Raw genomic sequence first — 17,672 nt, forward strand, 5'->3', positions numbered from 1 at the left:
TTAAGTTTGCAGATGACACCATGGTGATTGGCCTCATCAGTGACAACGATGAGGCCGCCTACAGGGAGGAGGTGGATCGTCTGGCTGAGTGGTGCGACAGAAACAACCTGCTGCTTAACACCGAGAAGACCAAGGAGCTCATCGTGGACTACAGGAGGAATGCTGACCCACATCCACCCATCCACATTAAGGGGACGGCTGTGGAGCGTGTGAGCAGCTTCAAGTTCCTGGGAGTCCACATCTCCGAGGATCTCACCTGGGCGACCAACTGCTCCAAGCTGGTCAAGAAGGCTCACCAGCGCCTCTTCTTCTTGAGGACTCTGAGGAAGAACCACCTGTCCTCAGACATCCTGGTGAACTTCTATCACTGCACCATGGAGAGCATCCTGACCAACTGTATAACAGTCTGGTACGGGAACTGCTCTGCCTCGGACCGGAAGGCGTTGCAGAGGGTCGTGAAAACTGCCCAGCGCATCGCCGGAGCACCACTTCCTGCCATAAAAGACATCTACAGGAAGCGGTGTCTGAAAAGGGCTGGGAAAATCATCAAAGACCCCAGTCACCCATCACATGGACTCTTCACCCTCCTGCCCTCTGGGAGGCGCCACAGGAGCCTCCGGACTAAGACCACCAGGTACCGGAACAGCTTCTTCCCCACAGCTGTCAGACTCCTGAACTCTGCCTCCTGACATCTGACCCACGTTAAACTCATGGACTGAACATACACACACCCACAATGGACAACTGTACCCTCAAACACAATAATAACATGGACTGAACCACCACTCACAACCACTAGCACTTTATATAGCCTCTGTAGAAACTATCTACACCCTCACTTATCTTAACTGCACTACTGTATAGCTCTGTGTAAATAATCATTCTGTACATTCGATAATTTTTAATCCTACAACTGTTTACAACTTGCATAGTTCCCATTTCTGTATAGCTGTATATCCCAGATTCTGTAAAGTTATTTATTTCATATTCTGTATAGTTTTTCATATTTATATCCTGTTCATATCCTGTACATAGCTTGTACTCACTACAGCCTGTACATACTTATAGTTATAGAATATTCACAACATACTTCATACCGTGTACATTATAACATACCATAATAGACCCATTTCTGTAATATACTCACATATCTATATTATTGCTAATATATATTGTAATATATCTATATCACTAAAGCACTTCTGGATGGATGCAAACTGCATTTCGTTGCCCTGTACCTGTGCATGTGCAATGACAATAAAGTTGAATTCTATTCTAATTCTATTCTAAATGTAAATATTATATTTAAATGTAAATGTTAAATGTAAATATTATATTTAAATGTAAATGTTAAATGTAAATATTATATATAAATCTAAATGTTAAATGTTAAATCTAAATGTTATATATAAATCTAAATGTTAAATGTTAAATCTAAATGTTATATATAAATCTAAATGTTAAATGTTAAATCTAAATGTTACGGGAAACTAAATATTTAGCTAATATGCAAATTTATTGTACGGGTCAACGGAAATACCAAAATAAAAGCTTCAAGAAAACCTCCCGCGCTAAAGTGTGCCGGTCGCGGTCAGGTTCTGTGTTTGTGCTCCTCTTACGGTCACTTTTGACTGCCATGAGCTGCTTCGACTATTCCCTACCAGCATGTCCAGCGATTTAGCTGAAAACATTGGAAGAGCCGTTTTGTCGGCCATCCAACGATTCAGCGGTAATGCACCCTCGACCTCACAAACGCCGCAGCACTTGGTAAGTTTATTTTATAGCATTTTGGACGGGTTGATAGCAGTGTTAGCAAAACTAGCAAAGCTAAATTACTTAGCTAGTCCTCAATTATTTCATTTGGTAGGCAGCAGACAGAGATCGAACATCATACAACTCTATTTATTTATTTGGTAGGTAGGTAACAGTCGTTCTTGATGTAAATGTTTCCTTAGGAATCCAGCAATGCACCTGGACCAAGTAGACCTGCCGTCTCCACTGGGATACCATACTGCTCGGTAGGCCTTCTTACACATATCATTTAATTCATTTATCATGAAATTTCCCCTTGTGGGACTAATAAAGGTATGTTATCTTATCTTAGCTGACTGGTTTTGATATACAGTCAGGTTCATAAGTAGTTGGATACAGACACATTTTCTAATGTTGCTTCTGTACATTACCAGAATGAATTAAAAATGAAACTACTCCAATGCAGTTGAAGTGCAGACTTTAAGTTTTAATTCAGTGGGTTGGACTAAATGAATGCATAAAAATGTGAGAGGGAAAAATTAATTTGTAAACACAATCCTATCATTTCAGAGGCTCTAAAGTAATTAGACAAATTAAATAACTGAAAATAAAATGATAATTTCTATTACTTTATTCAAAACCCTTTGTTGGCAATGACAGCCTGAAGTCTTGAAGTCATGGACACCACCAGGTGCTGGCATTCCTCCTTACTAAGGCTCTGCCAGGCCTTTACTGCATTGGCTTTCAGTTGCTGTTTGTTTGTGGGCCTTTCTGTCCTAAATTTAGTCTTCAACAACTGAAATGTATGCTCAATTGGGTTAAAATCCAGTGACTGACTTGGCCATTCAAGAATATTCTATTTCTTTACTTTATTAAAGTCATGGGGTGCTTGGACTGTATGTTTTGGGTCAACTTCCATCTTTATTATTAAATGCTGCCCAATCAATGTGACTACTTTTAGCTGGACTTAAGCAGACAAGTATGTATCTGAACACATTCAGCTGCTTCAGTCCTGTGTCACATATTCAGTAAACACTACCAGTGCCACTGGCAGCCATGCACGCCCAAACCATCACACTGCCTCTGCCATGTTTTACAGATGATGTGGTATGCTTTGGATCATGAGTCGTTCCACCCTTCTCCATACTTTTTTCTTGCCATCATTCTGGTAGAGGTTGATCTTGGTTTTATCTGTCCAAAGAATGTTTTTCCAAAATTTAGCTGGCTTTTACTAGATGTTTTTTTTTTTTTTTTTTTTTGTTAAGTCCATTCTAGCCTTTCTATTCTTGAGGCTTATGAGTGGCTTGCACCTTGCAGTGAACCCTCTGTATTAGGGCTGTTCGATATGACAATATGAAAACATCTATCATTTCATATTATACGCTATCATTTGTTCTGTGGTGTCGCAAAATAAATTTTACGTCAATATTTTTCATCGTTTTGATGGTCACTGTAGTGGCTGTATTAATTTCTTAATTTTCTTTTTTCTGTTATGTTCTCTTTGACCGCATGTTGTCTGTTCACAGTAAAATTTTCAAAATGCGTCTCAAATCAATTCCAGGCCTTTTATCTGCTTAATTGGTAATGACAACATCATTTTAATATGGATACCCTAAATTAAAGCTGAGTCTGCACATCATGTCCATGATATAATTTTGATTGGAATATGTTTCAGTAAACGGGCAACAAAATAAAACTTGTTAGGGTCCAAATACACACTGACCTAATTGCAGGCCTTTGCTACTCTAATTGAGTGCTCAAAGAACTTTATACAACAGATCTCATTTACCCATTCACATGCACAGATTAATACAAGCACTTTTTCTGTCCAACATTCGCACACAGTCATAGTCGGATAAACTCATTGGGAGCTCTAGATTAGAGCACCTGGGAACTGAATCACCAACTTGACCAACAATCACCAAATGCTAATCTACAAGATACAAAAGGTTCAGTTTTCTGTGTAATGGGTAGACAATAGTAAGATGGTCTGAGTCTACAGTTTGTTTGTTTGTTTTTAATGAACAGATAACAGAAACCTTACGGATGTATTGTAATGCATAGGTGTCTATCTGTATCTGTGTTTGAATTCATTTCAGGTTCCTCTTCCATCAGTTCCTCAAGCTCATGCTACGCGCTCACATTTTGTGAGAAAAAACAAGACCTGCAAACACTATACAAAAGATGTTGTGTGCTTGCCCTTGTCTTCAGCATCAACGTTTCTCATACCGAGAGGAGATTCACGAGCAAAACTAGCACAAGATGGCCTTATTGAGAAGATCTCCTTTACATCTGACTGGTCTGAAGCACAACTTAGAGAAGAAATAGCAGCAATCTTCAGAAGAACATTTGCACTGTCAACTGGCCAGACATTCCCTTTTGAGTATTTGAGTACAATTAGAGGATGTAAACGACTAATGAAACCAAATGTTTCTAGCAAGAAAGAAGTTGGCTCGATTTGTTCCACCACCTGCCTCTATATAATGGCAGGGATACAAAAACCTGCACAGGTAAACATTTTATATTGCAGTGCAGAAATATTTACAGCCAAGGAGGAATATGTGCCCAACTTTCACTTAAACTAATATAAGGATATATAAAGGCTGTTAACATTATGAAGCAAGTCATGCTGACCTTCTTTCCTTTGTTCAGTGCATCATGCGTTGTCTACAACACCAGGTGAAAGTGAGGCCAAGCATCAGGAAACAGAGAGCTGCATTCAAGAGAGTGAAAATGAGGGACAGGCAGAGGGACAGCAGATGTTTCCATATAATGTGGCAGAATTTGTGTAAGCTGTTGTCTAGGGGTTAAAGAAATCCTTCATTTTAGATGTTGTTTAGGATATTGTTTTGATGCAAGTTTCCAATTTGCATGTTTGGGGTTTTTTTTGCTGAATGACTGCAACTTTAGGATTTACATTTAATTTTTTTTTTTTTTTTAATGATGTAGTGTGAGAAATTCTTCAAGGCTGACATGTTTTATGATTTCTAATATCTCTTATCTACTTAGCCCTATTTTTCTGGAGGAAGATGAAGCTCTTGAAGAGGCAATTCAGCGTAGCCTCCTAGAAGAGTCTGATAGACTTACCATATTTCAAGGTAAGATTTGAAAGTAACCTTTGATAATTGAATATTTTATTTGCATCTTTACTTGCATAATTTTTTTGCAGTTACACAATTACAAAGGTAATTGCTCATTTCTGACTAATTTAATATGGACTATCACAACATAATTATATGTTGTAACTCTGTGCACTTGAGTCAAATGTACAGCAAATTTCCATTTTTCCCCAAGATCTGTTTGTCATTGTCCCTTTTTTATATAGGTCTTTTAAGAAGCTCAGCAAAGAAGAAATTGAAGGTCTTCTTAGAGCTCATAGTGAGAAAGTCATTACACCAGGAACAAGACAACTCCATATCAGTCGAGCCAATGTGTGGTCGACTGCTTTGCGTCAGTTCAAGAGACCCAAGTTTGCAGAAAGCTGTGAGATGCTTTATGTCACATTTGCAAGCGATGAACATGATACAGAGGAAGATGCTGCTGACCTTGGGGGGCCAAGGCGGGAGTTTTTCCGTTTACTGGTGAAGGCCATCTTTCAGGACAGTGGTGCTTTTGAAGGTAATAGGATTTCACAGTCAAACTAACTAACTTACTTACTCAAGGCCTAAAGGCTTGTTGACGACACTCGTTTTTATAATGTTACAAACGCAACAACCACCTGATCTGAACATTGTTTGACAGAACATTAACAAGTTAATAAATGACTACAGATAATAAATCTGTTATGTTCTGTGTGTCTGAAACAGTAAAAAAAAAAAAGTAATACATTTTTGTCTGTCAATCTCAAGATATCAGTTTGGGGTCTGTACAGAATATACTTTTTTGTGTGTTATTTTTCAGCTACACCAAATGGATGCACACTGAAATTTAACATCCTACACTTGCAAAATGGAGTATATCGAACCATTAGCAGGATGTTGTCCACGATAATAGTGCAAGGAGGAGAAGCACCTGCCTTTCTCTCTCCACATGTAGTAGACTACATTGTGTCAGGAGACATTCTTCAAGTACACCTAACACCGGATGATATAGGTGACCCTGAGTTAAGAGAGAATCTGAAAAAGGTGAATTGCAATATTATAACAAGAATATTGTAATATTTCCTATATTCACAAGTCTTCTGGTCTTCTTTTATAATATATAATAAATACACTTTTGGTTATTAGAGGCAATTCCATGTATTATATTTTCAATTTGTTTCCTTTTTGTTAAAAAAAAAATATTGGTGAAATACAGCCAAATAAACCAAAACAAAAACGTTTCGAGTCCAATTAAAATGAACCATCTGCAGTATTTGTGTACACTGGTAAAAAACAAACATTTAAAGTGTTTTTCTTAAATATTTAGGTTGTAAATGCAACAACTCAACATGATTTGGAGGAAGCAGTCAGCTGCTGCAACTCATGGCGATATCAAGTTGAAGGTCTTCCACTCACAGTCACCATGGCCAATAAAGATCTGTTTGTGAAAAATGCAGCTCTATACCTTGCAGTTCTGCAACGGCAAAGCTGTTTCGATCAACTAACTGATGGCTTGTCCTACTATGGAGTGAGAGTTATATTTTTTCAATTGGTCATTATTTTATAATCATTTAGAGTGAGCTACTTTTTATATTTAAAACTGGAATTTAACCATTATTTAAACTTTTCTGTCTAGATTTTATCACTCCTGAGAGAGAACCCCAGTTTGCGTGTTCTGCTTGACCTATCGGGGGAGGACAAAGATCTGACAGCCAGTTTAATTGCTGGGGTTCTCAGGCCAAGCTATTCTGTCCTTGGGAGCAACAGAATAGTTAGAGAGGAGCTGATGGTGGTCAAATTTCGGGAATTTCTCCAGTGTGTCGAAAGTAAGCAGAAATTCACATAATGTAGTCTGGCCATGAAACAATTCGGGACACTAAAGTAAAACTTTGTCTTTTTATGTCACATGCGCACACACAAAACAGGAATAAAGATGTATGATAGCTTACAACTGACAAGCAAGGCAAAGACAGAACCTCTGTATTTTTTATAAAAACATTAGCCATCATTTAGTTGTTAGCTCAAGCTTTAACTATTTTAGTGTCCCCAGGTTAACGGTAGTTTTTCTTTGTTTTTAGATGAAGAGCTGAGAGACTCACTTGGAGAAAGGACTCTTACCAAGGATGAAGAGGCATTTGTGAAGGCTTTGAGGCCTGGTCACATCTTGGCTTTTGCCACCGGGAGCAGCAAGGTTCCAGCCATAGGTTTTCAACCAGCTCCTAAAATAACATTCATTCACGATGAAAGCAAACATCTCCCGATTGCACACACATGTGCAAATAAGCTTCAGCTTTTTGTGAATGAAACAACAATGGCTGATGATGATGCTTTTCATTACTGCTTCTTAGTAGCACTCATGAATGGAGCTTTATTCAGCACCATCTAAACATGTTCCAAAAAAGTGAAATTAAAATGGTGGGTTTGTTAACTCTAATCCTGTTCATTAATTGTAGTTTCAAGTAACTTTGCTTCATACAAGATAGTTGAAATAAATTCTGACTGCATTTAATGTTGAAATGTAATAATTTTCAAAGCTTCAATAGATTTATAAAAATGCTAACTCTGTATTTTCAACGACAAATCAATAAAGTCACTGGTGTAATACAATTTTATTAAGCTTTTCTTTTTTAAACAAGGACACTTCAAAACAGTTTATGCACAGAGTATACTAAACATGCTTTGTAGAACAAGCCAGGATTACTTAGACATCTAACAGCAACATTTATTAAGACTATTGCAACTTTACAATGATTAAAACAATACTGTAGATAATCTTGTGAATTGATTTAAAGACTGACTGTTCCGTGTTGATAATTTTCACTGTTATACTGTATTACAGTGTGAATTTGATCTTTACTTCAATCTGAATAACTGGTTTTACCCATAAACTAAAAGTGGTTGTAGCCTTCTGAATAGCCTATGAGTCACTGTCAGTCATTAACTCTGAGTCCTTATGTGGCAGGAGGCATCACTGCTAGAGGGGAGGGGCTTCTGCAGTAGTACAAAAACTGCATTTGCTGTACAGCATTTAAGAATATTAAGTGTCATCACTCTTTAGAACATCACTGGTATCCTGTGGTTGAGGTCACACATTTACAAGTTTGTTAAAAATATACTGCTGTGTTCGTTGAAACAATGTTTTACCATTATTGTTGTCTTCTTCAAAAGGGTGAATGCTTGTATATAGCTCTTGTAAATCGCTGTCATTTAATGGGACAAACCTACTTTCAGAGTTTGACAAGGAGGGTATGGAGACCTCTGCTGTAGAAAGTTCTGGGTTGTGACGATGAGACACATGAGTTCCGCAGGCAAAAAGCTGGATGGGAGTTCTATTACCTTCAGTGGAAACAGAGTGATTGTTATATCCAGCTTTGAATTCCTTCAAAGTGCGGTTGATTCGTGGTAGAAACACATAATGAAGGCAAAATAGGTCTGTTGCATTTTCTAAGTCTAGGATACCAAGTGATTCCAATTCATAAAATATAGGTGCATAAATGCGGCTACAGTTGTTGTTTAAGTCTCGGTTGAAACGCTCAATCCTCTGGTTGTGCACAGAACTTCCCATTAAGACAGAGCTTTCACCCCTGCTTGCTCGCATGTCCTCCCAAACCTGAGCATTCTCTCCTCCGTGATCAGTCCTGATATGCAGGGGTCTGCCAAATTGTCCAACAGCTGCAGTAAAGAGGGCTTTCACAGTCTCAGCTCGATTATTGCTGGAGCACTGAAGAAACATCAACATCCTGCTGTATCCATCTATTGCACCATGAACAACAAACTTCCAACGAATCAGTTTGTGATTTCCATCTATGTGCCATATGAAATTTGGATGAGGCACAGAATATACTCGCCGAGCAACTGCAGTTCTTCTCCTGGATAGAACACCAGCCGAGTCCACCCTCCGCAGTGACTTTCTTACGCGCCATCTTTGAACCACTATGTTTTTGGAACGCAGATGACCCATCAGCATCACTTCTCCAACATTTGGATGTTCAGTTTTTATCTGGGACACTATCTGATCTAACTCATGGTCACTGATTACATTGAATTTTGACTCTGAGATATTATAGTCTTGCAGTAACTTATACAGAATGGGCCTGGAGATGGAAAGGATAGATGCAGCTTCAGTAAAAGATGTTTTCAGGGAAAGAACATTTTCCAATTCCTCTTTGGAAATCTGAAGCCTTCCTTGGTAACCATCCTAGAACACGGCACAGAAAATCTCAATGAGCACAATTCTATAACAAAAGATGGGTAATTTGAGGCAATTGTACTGTGACAGATTAGCTAGAGTAATATTTTATCAATAGTTTTAAAATATGAAAGTGAGCAATCAAAAGACACTCACAGCAAAAACAGTAATAAAATATGACGTAAAACTTGTGAATGTTGTTGGTGGTGATGTGACACTGCTAGTAATGGACCCCTAAGAAGATGAAATGTATGTAGAATCAGAATCATTACTTTGACAGGATTTAATTTAAGGTGACATATTACACCAAAGAAAAAACAAAAATTAGTCAGCTAAATGATATGTGTAAGAAGGCCTACCGAGCAGTATGGTATCCCAGTGGAGACGGCAGGTCTACTTGGTCCAGGTGCATTGCTGGATTCCTAAGGAAACATTTACATCAAGAACGACTGTTACCTACCTACCAAATAAATAAATAAATAGAGTTGTATGATGTTCGATCTCTGTCTGCTGCCTACCAAATGAAATAATTGAGGACTAGCTAAGTAATTTAGCTTTGCTAGTTTTGCTAACACTGCTATCAACCCGTCCAAAATGCTATACAATAAACTTACCAAGTGCTGCGGCGTTTGTGAGGTCGAAGGTGCATTACCACTGAATCGTTGGATGGCCGACAAAACGGCTCTTCCAATGTTTTCAGCTAAATCGCTGGACATGCTGGTAGGGAATAGTCGAAGCAGCTCATGGCAGTCAAAAGTGACCGTAAGAGGAGCGCAAACACAGAACCTGACCGCGACCGGCACACTTTAGCGCGGGAGGTTTTCTTGAAGCTTTTATTTTGGTATTACCGTTGACCCGTACAATAAATTTGCATATTAGCTAAATATTTAGTTTCCCGTAACATTTAGATTTAACATTTAACATTTAGATTTATATATAACATTTAGATTTAACATTTAACATTTAGATTTATATATAACATTTAGATTTAACATTTAACATTTAGATTTATATATAACATTTAGATTTAACATTTAGATTTATATATAACATTTAGATTTAACATTTAACATTTAGATTTATATATAATATTTACATTTAACATTTACATTTAAATATAATATTTACATTTAACATTTAGCATTTAGATTTAACATTTAACATTTAGATTTAACATTTAGCATTTAGATTTAACATTTAAAATCCTGTTTTAAATATGAAAAGTTACAAATATTTTACTAAATGTTGTAAAAAAATGACTCGAAAAAACATGTTTTTGTAAGATTTAGAGCTAAATGTGGAAAAATGTTGCTGTTAATTTCGGCATGTTTCAGTTTACAAACGGCGCCCCATATATGATTGTTGGGTTTTTCTCTGTATGCATGGTAGGGTTTACCTTCCAATATAAAGCGCCTTGAGATGACTATTGTTGTGATTTGGCGCCGTATAAATAAAATTGAATTGAGTTTATACTTATTAAAAAGTACAATAAACAACTTAAACTGTTATCCAGCCAAAGTATACACAAATGGCTATTAGCATCAGGGAGGCTAATAATTTTAACCCTGGTAGTTTTTGTATTTTGTAAAATTAGTTTGTTTCTCTGCAAAATTATGCTCTTCTGACAAAGATCTGCAATCCTCAAACCTTCCTTTATATTACCATCCATGCCTGACCAACTGCTGTAGGTATAATGTGTAGGGGACCCAACTTGTCCATATACTGTATGTAAGCACCTTAAACTTAACTGCTTCCTGCTTTTGTTTTAAAAAGATCTATTGTATCTGGATAGTTTGTTCTTTTTTAAAGGCCCATAAATCAAGACATACATATGCAATTTTGGTTTATTTCCATCAAACCAGCCTTAACCATATGATTGGGGTTATATGTTTGTTGGGTTTTTCTCTGTATGTCTCATTGTAGGATCTACCTTACAATATGAAGCACCTTGAAGCGACTGTTATTGTGATTTGGTGCTGTATAAATAAAACTAAATAGAACTGAATTAACCCAAATTGTGAAAAAAATTGCTTGTCAATGGAAATGTTCCAAAAATAAACAAGCCCTTTACACCCTCACCAATATCCCAATATCAAACCACAAAAGCACAAAATATAACTGTGCAGCTGTGTTGTTATGTTATTTGAAACTGAAAAAGCTGTGACACCAGTCATCATGTTCTTACATTTGCTTTTCTACAGGTATTTGACTCATACAAACCCAAGTGCAGATGATTTAAAAACCTGTTTGAAGTCCAAACACTCACAGTGTGTGGATGAACATGTGTGTACCATCAAGTCATGGTAGATGCATCACACTAAAGCAGAACGCACGGAGGCAGAGTTGTGGTGAAGACAGTTTATTTACAGTGAGGGGGAGGTATTTACAAGGATAAAATATATACAGTGTATGAATGGGGACTCGGAGCCAGGACATGCAGGTGACGAAAACACACACAGGTAGTGCACTCGATTTGGTACTGTTTGATGCCAAAACCTCCAGACGGAAAACAAACCAGTCGAGGCAAAATCCTAGGGAGGAAACAAAACTCCTTACAGTCACCAAAATAATCCAAGGGCTCCAGCAGGCAGGGGCAGAATTTCAGACGCTCCAAAAAAACGCCAATACTCCAACACTAGTCTTCTGTCAGGTAGCTCCTAAAGACCACTTCTGAGGAAAGCATCTGATGAGTAACAGGTGTGCCAGGTTCAGTGACTCACTGCCCCGCCTACCTATACAAAAAGGGAGGCACCAAAAAACACATACAGACAAAAACACCACATAACCAGAACCCAACTCCTAACAATATTAGTCTCTGAAGGTGGTTATAGGTTTCACTTGGACATCCACACAACTTTATCTGCATATAATGGTGCTTAAGCTGTTTTATTTTATAAATCAGACACTTGTCATGTTAATAAGGGCTAATTAATGCTGAGACAGAAAATGTCAGGGGTGAGGGCTGCTGAGCTACTCATCATCAGCTCGGTTTCATGCTGCTTCATGACAAGACAAGAGAACATTTTGCTTACATTACTCACATTTTACAGAAAAGACAGCAAAGGGGATCTCTGAAAGGCTACAAATAAATTAAATTTCTATTAAAAGGTCAGTGTTAAGTAAATGGACTGGTTCTTATATAGTGCTTTTCTACTGTTCTGAGCACTCAAAGCGCTTTACACAACTTGTGCATTCACCCATTCACACCAGCACATTTTTCTAAGTGCTTTCTAAGTAACATTCACACACACTCATACTCCGATGGATGCATCGGAGAGCAACTTGGGGTTAGTATCTTGCCCAAGGATATTTGGCACGCAGACTAGGGGAAGCCAGGAATCGAACCACCAACCTTCCGATCAGTAGATGACCTGCTCTACCGCCTGAGCTAAGATAAACAGACCGAACTCTGGATGCTGTGCAGATGATTTAAAAACCTGTTTTAAAACCAAACACTCACAGTGTGTGGATGAACATGTGTGTCATGGTAGATGCATCACACTGCAAAGTCAATATTAGTCTCTGCAGGTGGTTTACAGATTTCACTTGGACATCCGCACAATGGCTAAGCTTTTTTAATCTATAATATCAGACACTTGTCATGTTAATAAGGGCTAATTAATGCTGAGACAGAAGATGTCAGGGGTGAGGGCTGCTGAGCTACTCATCATCAGCTTCATGCTGCTTCATGGTAAGACAAGAGAATGTTTTACTTACATTCAGTTTCATGCTGCAAGGACAACAAAGTCTTTGAAAGATGGTCGCCTTAATAAGTATCACCTTAACTTTTATGTATGCAAATTAACATATATTATCTGTTGTACTTTGATAGAGTTACAATAGTGAAATTGCTAAACAGTAAATACTGCTTCATAACTTTTATTTCCTTTTCCAAAAAAGAAGGTTCACCAAGAACATTATGTTATACAGAATCAGTTTTATTCATCCTAATGTGTGGCACCAGCAGATCCTGTTTTTTTTTTTCATAATGTCTCAGTACACACCAAAAGAATAAGTCAGCAGACTTGTGATCTCAAGATTTTAACTGTTGTGATCATATTCATTCTCTACTGTCTATGCAGGAGTAAAATACCAATAAAAATAAAAGAACTGGCCTATTTTCATTAGCAGGAAGTTAAGATAATTATGTTTTCTTTACTCTTTATTTTCTAGATCTCAGACTTTGTGGTTTCTTTTAACTGCACCAGTCCAACTCCTGTCGCCCTATTCGAAGAGCTTGACAAAGATTTGTTCTCTAAAAAAACTGATTCGTCCTGTCAAAAGCTTTTCAAATCCACTTAACATAAGCATCAGTATCACCGTGGTGGGAATTTTAGGAGTGGTAAGTCTACACAGTTCACACACTAGATATTAAAAGTCATCATTTTGGTAATCTTAATGTTTATGATTCTAATATACTAATTCATATGTCTCGTCTTTAGGATGAAAAAGCCCAAACCCTGTCTTATGTCTTATGTCCTGGTATGTTTTGAAAAGATCTTACAAAATCACTAAATTATACTTATTCAAGAACATTGTACGTGTATGTACATGTATTCAAATTGTTATCTATTTAAATGGCTCTAGCCTATTGTTCTAACTATGTGCTCTCTGTATGTTGACAATAGAAACCACGTATAGATTCTAAGTTATAAGGCTTTTAAAAAAAATTTCAACCAGTAAATCATAAAGTTGACTTTGTAGACCCCACTCCGGGTCGGGGATGAGTTCCTGCCCCAAGTGGAGGAGTTCAAGTATCTCGGGGTCTTGTTCGCGAGTGATGGGAGAAGGGAGCCGGAGATCGACAGACGGATTGGGGCTGCAGCTGCAGTAATGCGGACGCTGCACCGGTCCGTCGTGGTGAAGAGGGAGCTGAGTGTAAAAGCGAAGCTCTCAATTTACTGGTCGATCTACGTCCCTACCCTCACCTATGGCCACGAGCTGTGGGTAGTGACCGAAAGAACGAGATCGCGGATACAAGCGGCAGAAATGAGCTTCCTCCGAAGGGTGGCTGGCCTCTCCCTTAGAGATAGGGTGAGAAGTTCGGCCATCCGGGAGGGGCTCAGAGTAGAGCAGCTGCTGCTCCACATCGAAAGGAGCCAGTTGAGGTGGTTCGGGCATCTGACAAGGATGCCCCCTGGGCGCCTCCTGGGTGAGGTGTTCCAGGCATGTCCCACCGGGAGGAGGCCCCGGGGCAGACCCAGGACACGCTGCAGAGATTATATCTCTCGGCTGGCCTGGGAACGCCTTGGTATTCCCCCGGATAAGCTGGAGGAGGTGGCTGGGGAGAGGGAGGTCTGGGCCTCTTTGCTTAGGCTGCTGCCCCCGCGACCCAGCCCCGGACAAAGCGGATGAAGATGGATGGATGGACTTTGTAGACTATGGGACTCCGTTTGTAAACGGAAACATGCTGAAATTAACAGCAACATTTTCCCGCCCTATAGTAAACTTTGCCAGACCTAAGACAAATGTTAATGGGTTGCTAACATGACCCTGCTCTACACAAAATGTATAGTAGTAGATGTTGTATTTCCCTCTATTTCAGCAGTTAAACTGGCATTTGCAGGCTGTATACCAGTTTTACTTTTCTTCTGCTTAATGTAGGAGTGGGATATTGAGGGACTGAACTGGGATGAGAAGGATTGTGGCGCTGAACGAGTCTCTGTCCCTCGGGAAAAACTTTATGTCCCAGATGTTCAAATAGCAGAGTTGTAAGTTTTCCACATTTTGATTGGCTACAAGCTGGACAGTTTTGAAGTTATAGTGGTGGAGGTCATTGAACAGACTGTTAATTAACATGGGTAACCCTAATCACGGCTTACTGGAGAGACAGCAATATGTAATTTCAGCCCTGCTCTCTTAAAAGACTTGTCATTTCATATTTTTGCTACTAAAAGTTTTTTTTTTTTTTTAATAAATTGCTATTATTAATTATTAAAAATGTTTTGTTATCCTTTTCTATTCTATTCCAGCCTGGATGAAGTCAGCTCCACCAAAACTCCTTATGTCTACTTGTACAACACAGGTCATGTGTATGATGATAAGCCCATCAGAGTGGTCAGTTCTATGCTTTCCCCTTTGATATCCAGAACTGCTCATTGACGTTTGGAGCAGATATACACTTTGATAAGGCTTTCTGAAACTTAAAAAACTAAAAATAAATTATTGAAAGTGTGAACTTCACACTCGACAAATTTGAAATCCATATCTGAACACAAAGCTGTTTGCTAATATTTCCAAATAAAACCATGCTCTTAAATATCAACCTAGCTACTGATATTAGGATGATTCAAGGCACAACTTCCAAACAGGTCCTGAATGAGTCCAGAGACATGATGGTGACCAATGGAGAGTGGGAGCTCACGATATCAGTATAGCTGATTCCACCCTGGAATTAGTTGTGGGAAGCTACTCAGAGATCACGTACTATGTAAGCTTTATTTTTTTTTACATGCTTTTATTTAATTATGTATTTTTGAACTGTTAAAGCTGCTCACAACAGTGCTTTTTCATGCACTGAAAAACTTCCTTTGTGCTAGTTCTTAATCACTGAGGAATGACAACAAACTTATGGACAGCTTTGGGCTTCCCTATAGTAACACTTTCTGGTGGTGCAGCACTGCCCTTTTGGAAATACTTCAGTTTCACCACATTCTTAAATTAGGTTTATACAATCTCAAATGAACAAGACTGCATGGCATCTTCATTATCTTCCTGTCATTATTTATTATACTGTCATGGTCCTGGGTCATTTTGACCCAGCGTTTTGTGTTTTGTGATTATTTTCCTCTGTTCTAGCTATTCTGTGTCCTCCCCCCTTGTGTCCGGTTCGGGTCTAGATTTCCTGTCTTGTTCTGAAAGTCTTTGTCTGTTGTCATTGTGTTCAGCTTGTCTCCTCCGGTCCTCATGTGTATTAGGTTCAGCTGTTCTTCCCTCTTGTGTGTGATTACCTGATTACCTTGTGTGTGTATATTTAGTGGGTGTCGGTCTGTGTTCTTTGTCGGCTCGTCTGCGTTCTATGGTGTTCCTGTCTCTGCGTCTCTCTGCCCCGCACCCCTTTTGTATGGTCCCAGGTTTGTCACTTAGTTTCTTCCAGTTTAGGTTTCCGTTTGTAATTACTCATGCTTCATTGCCTGTTTTTGCCACTACCACCCTGTAAATAAACGTCACTCGTATCATCAGTTTGCTGCATTTTGGGTCCTCCTTTTCCTCCACTCCACACGGCTCTCCGCCAGCCGTGACATATACAAAAATTTGTTTTCAGTAGTTAGAACCACCTTTAGCCACTAATCTGTGTGAATGTATCAATGTCTCACATCACTGTGGAGGAGAAAACCTTTAAAATCTCAAAGGTTTGTACCTGCGTCTCGTCCCAAGATCGTGCTAAGACGGAGACCGGTTCTCTATGTGGTGAACCTGCTGATCCCCAGCTGTTTCCTCATCACAGTGGACCTCTTCAGCTTCAACAAGGTCATGCTTAACTTTTCAATTTATCATAGCATTTCACTGGCTGTTTATTTTTGACAGCACTATCAATGAACACCAGTGCCACAAACCTCTCGGACAATCAGAGCATCTACAGTGTTACACTTCCAGTAAAACCAGTGCCAGCTTCCGAGATGGTTCTGGATGAACTGAGGAGATTAAGCAGAGATCTCACAGCCATCCGACTTCAGATGGACTAATGCTTTCAAGGGACCAAAGCTGCACAGGAGTGGGAGATGATTGGAACAGTGATCGATCGTCTGCTGTTTGGCTTGTACATCGTCTTTATCGTCACGAGCTTCATTACAATAATGAGCATCTGGATATGAAATAATTTGTTTGCAACATAATTAGGTGACAGAAAGATGAAAAAACAACATAACTGGCGTACTGTCGTGGTAATTGGCATGGATCACAAATAAATACAGTGCTATGGAAATGTATTTGACCCCTTCCAGATTTTTTATTTTTTGCGTTACCTGCCCCTCCCTCCCATGTCCACCCACACCACACTATTCAGTTCAATTCAGTTTTATTTATACAGCGCCAAATCACAACAACAGTCGCCTCAAGGTAGACCCTACAATAATACATACAGAGAAAAAACCAACAATCATATGACCCCTATGAGCAAGCACTTTGGCGACAGTGGGAAGGAAAAACTCCCTTTTAACAGGAAGAAACCTCCAACAGAAACAGGCTCAGGGAGGGGCGGGGCCATCTGCTGCATCCGGCTGGGGTGAGAGATAGAAGATGGGACAAAAGACATGCTGTGGAAGAGAGCCAGAGATTAATAACAAGTATGACCCCCACCCCTACCTGATCTTCATCAGTACCAGCTTCCTCCTTTTGCCAGTGCTTTAGCTTTGTTTATCAAGTATCATAGGCTGTGTTGGAGTTGCAGTCAATACTGTTTTTGGTCCTGGTTGCTATTAGTTTTGTTTTTCTGGATTACGTTAGGGGAGATGCCGGAATTATGTGGCTGGGTCATGGTTTTCTTCATATTTTGTTTGTTTTAGCTGGGGCTCCCATCTCTTTTTGTTTCTGTCTGTCCTTTTGTGAGTTACTACATTCCCTTTATTGAAAGCTTGATGAATGGCAGCAGCGTTGTGTCATCCCATATTTCGAGCACCTTTGAGCCACAGATTCAGGGACCGTAGCAGCAT

General features: G+C 39.0%; 1 protein-coding gene and 1 pseudogene across 1 annotated transcript; one reads left to right on the forward strand and one right to left on the reverse strand.

Annotated features, from left to right (window-relative positions):
- Window positions 1–7,686: 7,686 nt before the first annotated feature.
- LOC146608545 (uncharacterized) lies at window positions 7,687–9,737 on the reverse strand. Its single transcript, XM_085348539.1, has 3 exons — window positions 9,636–9,737; window positions 9,381–9,443; window positions 7,687–9,030 (listed from the first exon to the last, which is right to left on the reverse strand). The coding sequence occupies exons 1-3, from the start codon at window positions 9,735–9,737 to the stop codon at window positions 7,918–7,920; spliced, it is 1,278 nt and encodes a 425-aa protein (XP_085204665.1). The 3' UTR covers window positions 7,687–7,917.
- Window positions 9,738–11,434: 1,697 nt separating this feature from the next.
- LOC146608546 (5-hydroxytryptamine receptor 3A-like) lies at window positions 11,435–16,706 on the forward strand (annotated as a pseudogene).
- Window positions 16,707–17,672: the final 966 nt, after the last annotated feature.

This window comes from Diplotaxodon limnothrissa, linkage group LG23 (genome assembly GCF_057381915.1).
Source record: "Diplotaxodon limnothrissa isolate DT_005_m linkage group LG23, D_limnothrissa_male_GT1.1, whole genome shotgun sequence".
Lineage (NCBI taxonomy): Eukaryota > Metazoa > Chordata > Actinopteri > Cichliformes > Cichlidae > Diplotaxodon > Diplotaxodon limnothrissa.

Coding starts and splice junctions, on each gene's coding strand:
- LOC146608545 (XM_085348539.1), bottom strand. CDS start 9,737: ATGTCCAGCGATTTAGCTGAAAACATTGGAAGAGCCGTTTTGTCGGCC. Junction 9,444..9,635: donor CACAAACGCCGCAGCACTTG/GTAAGTTTATTG, acceptor ATGTTTCCTTAG/GAATCCAGCAATGCACCTGG. Junction 9,031..9,380: donor CTGGGATACCATACTGCTCG/GTAGGCCTTCTT, acceptor GCCGTGTTCTAG/GATGGTTACCAAGGAAGGCT.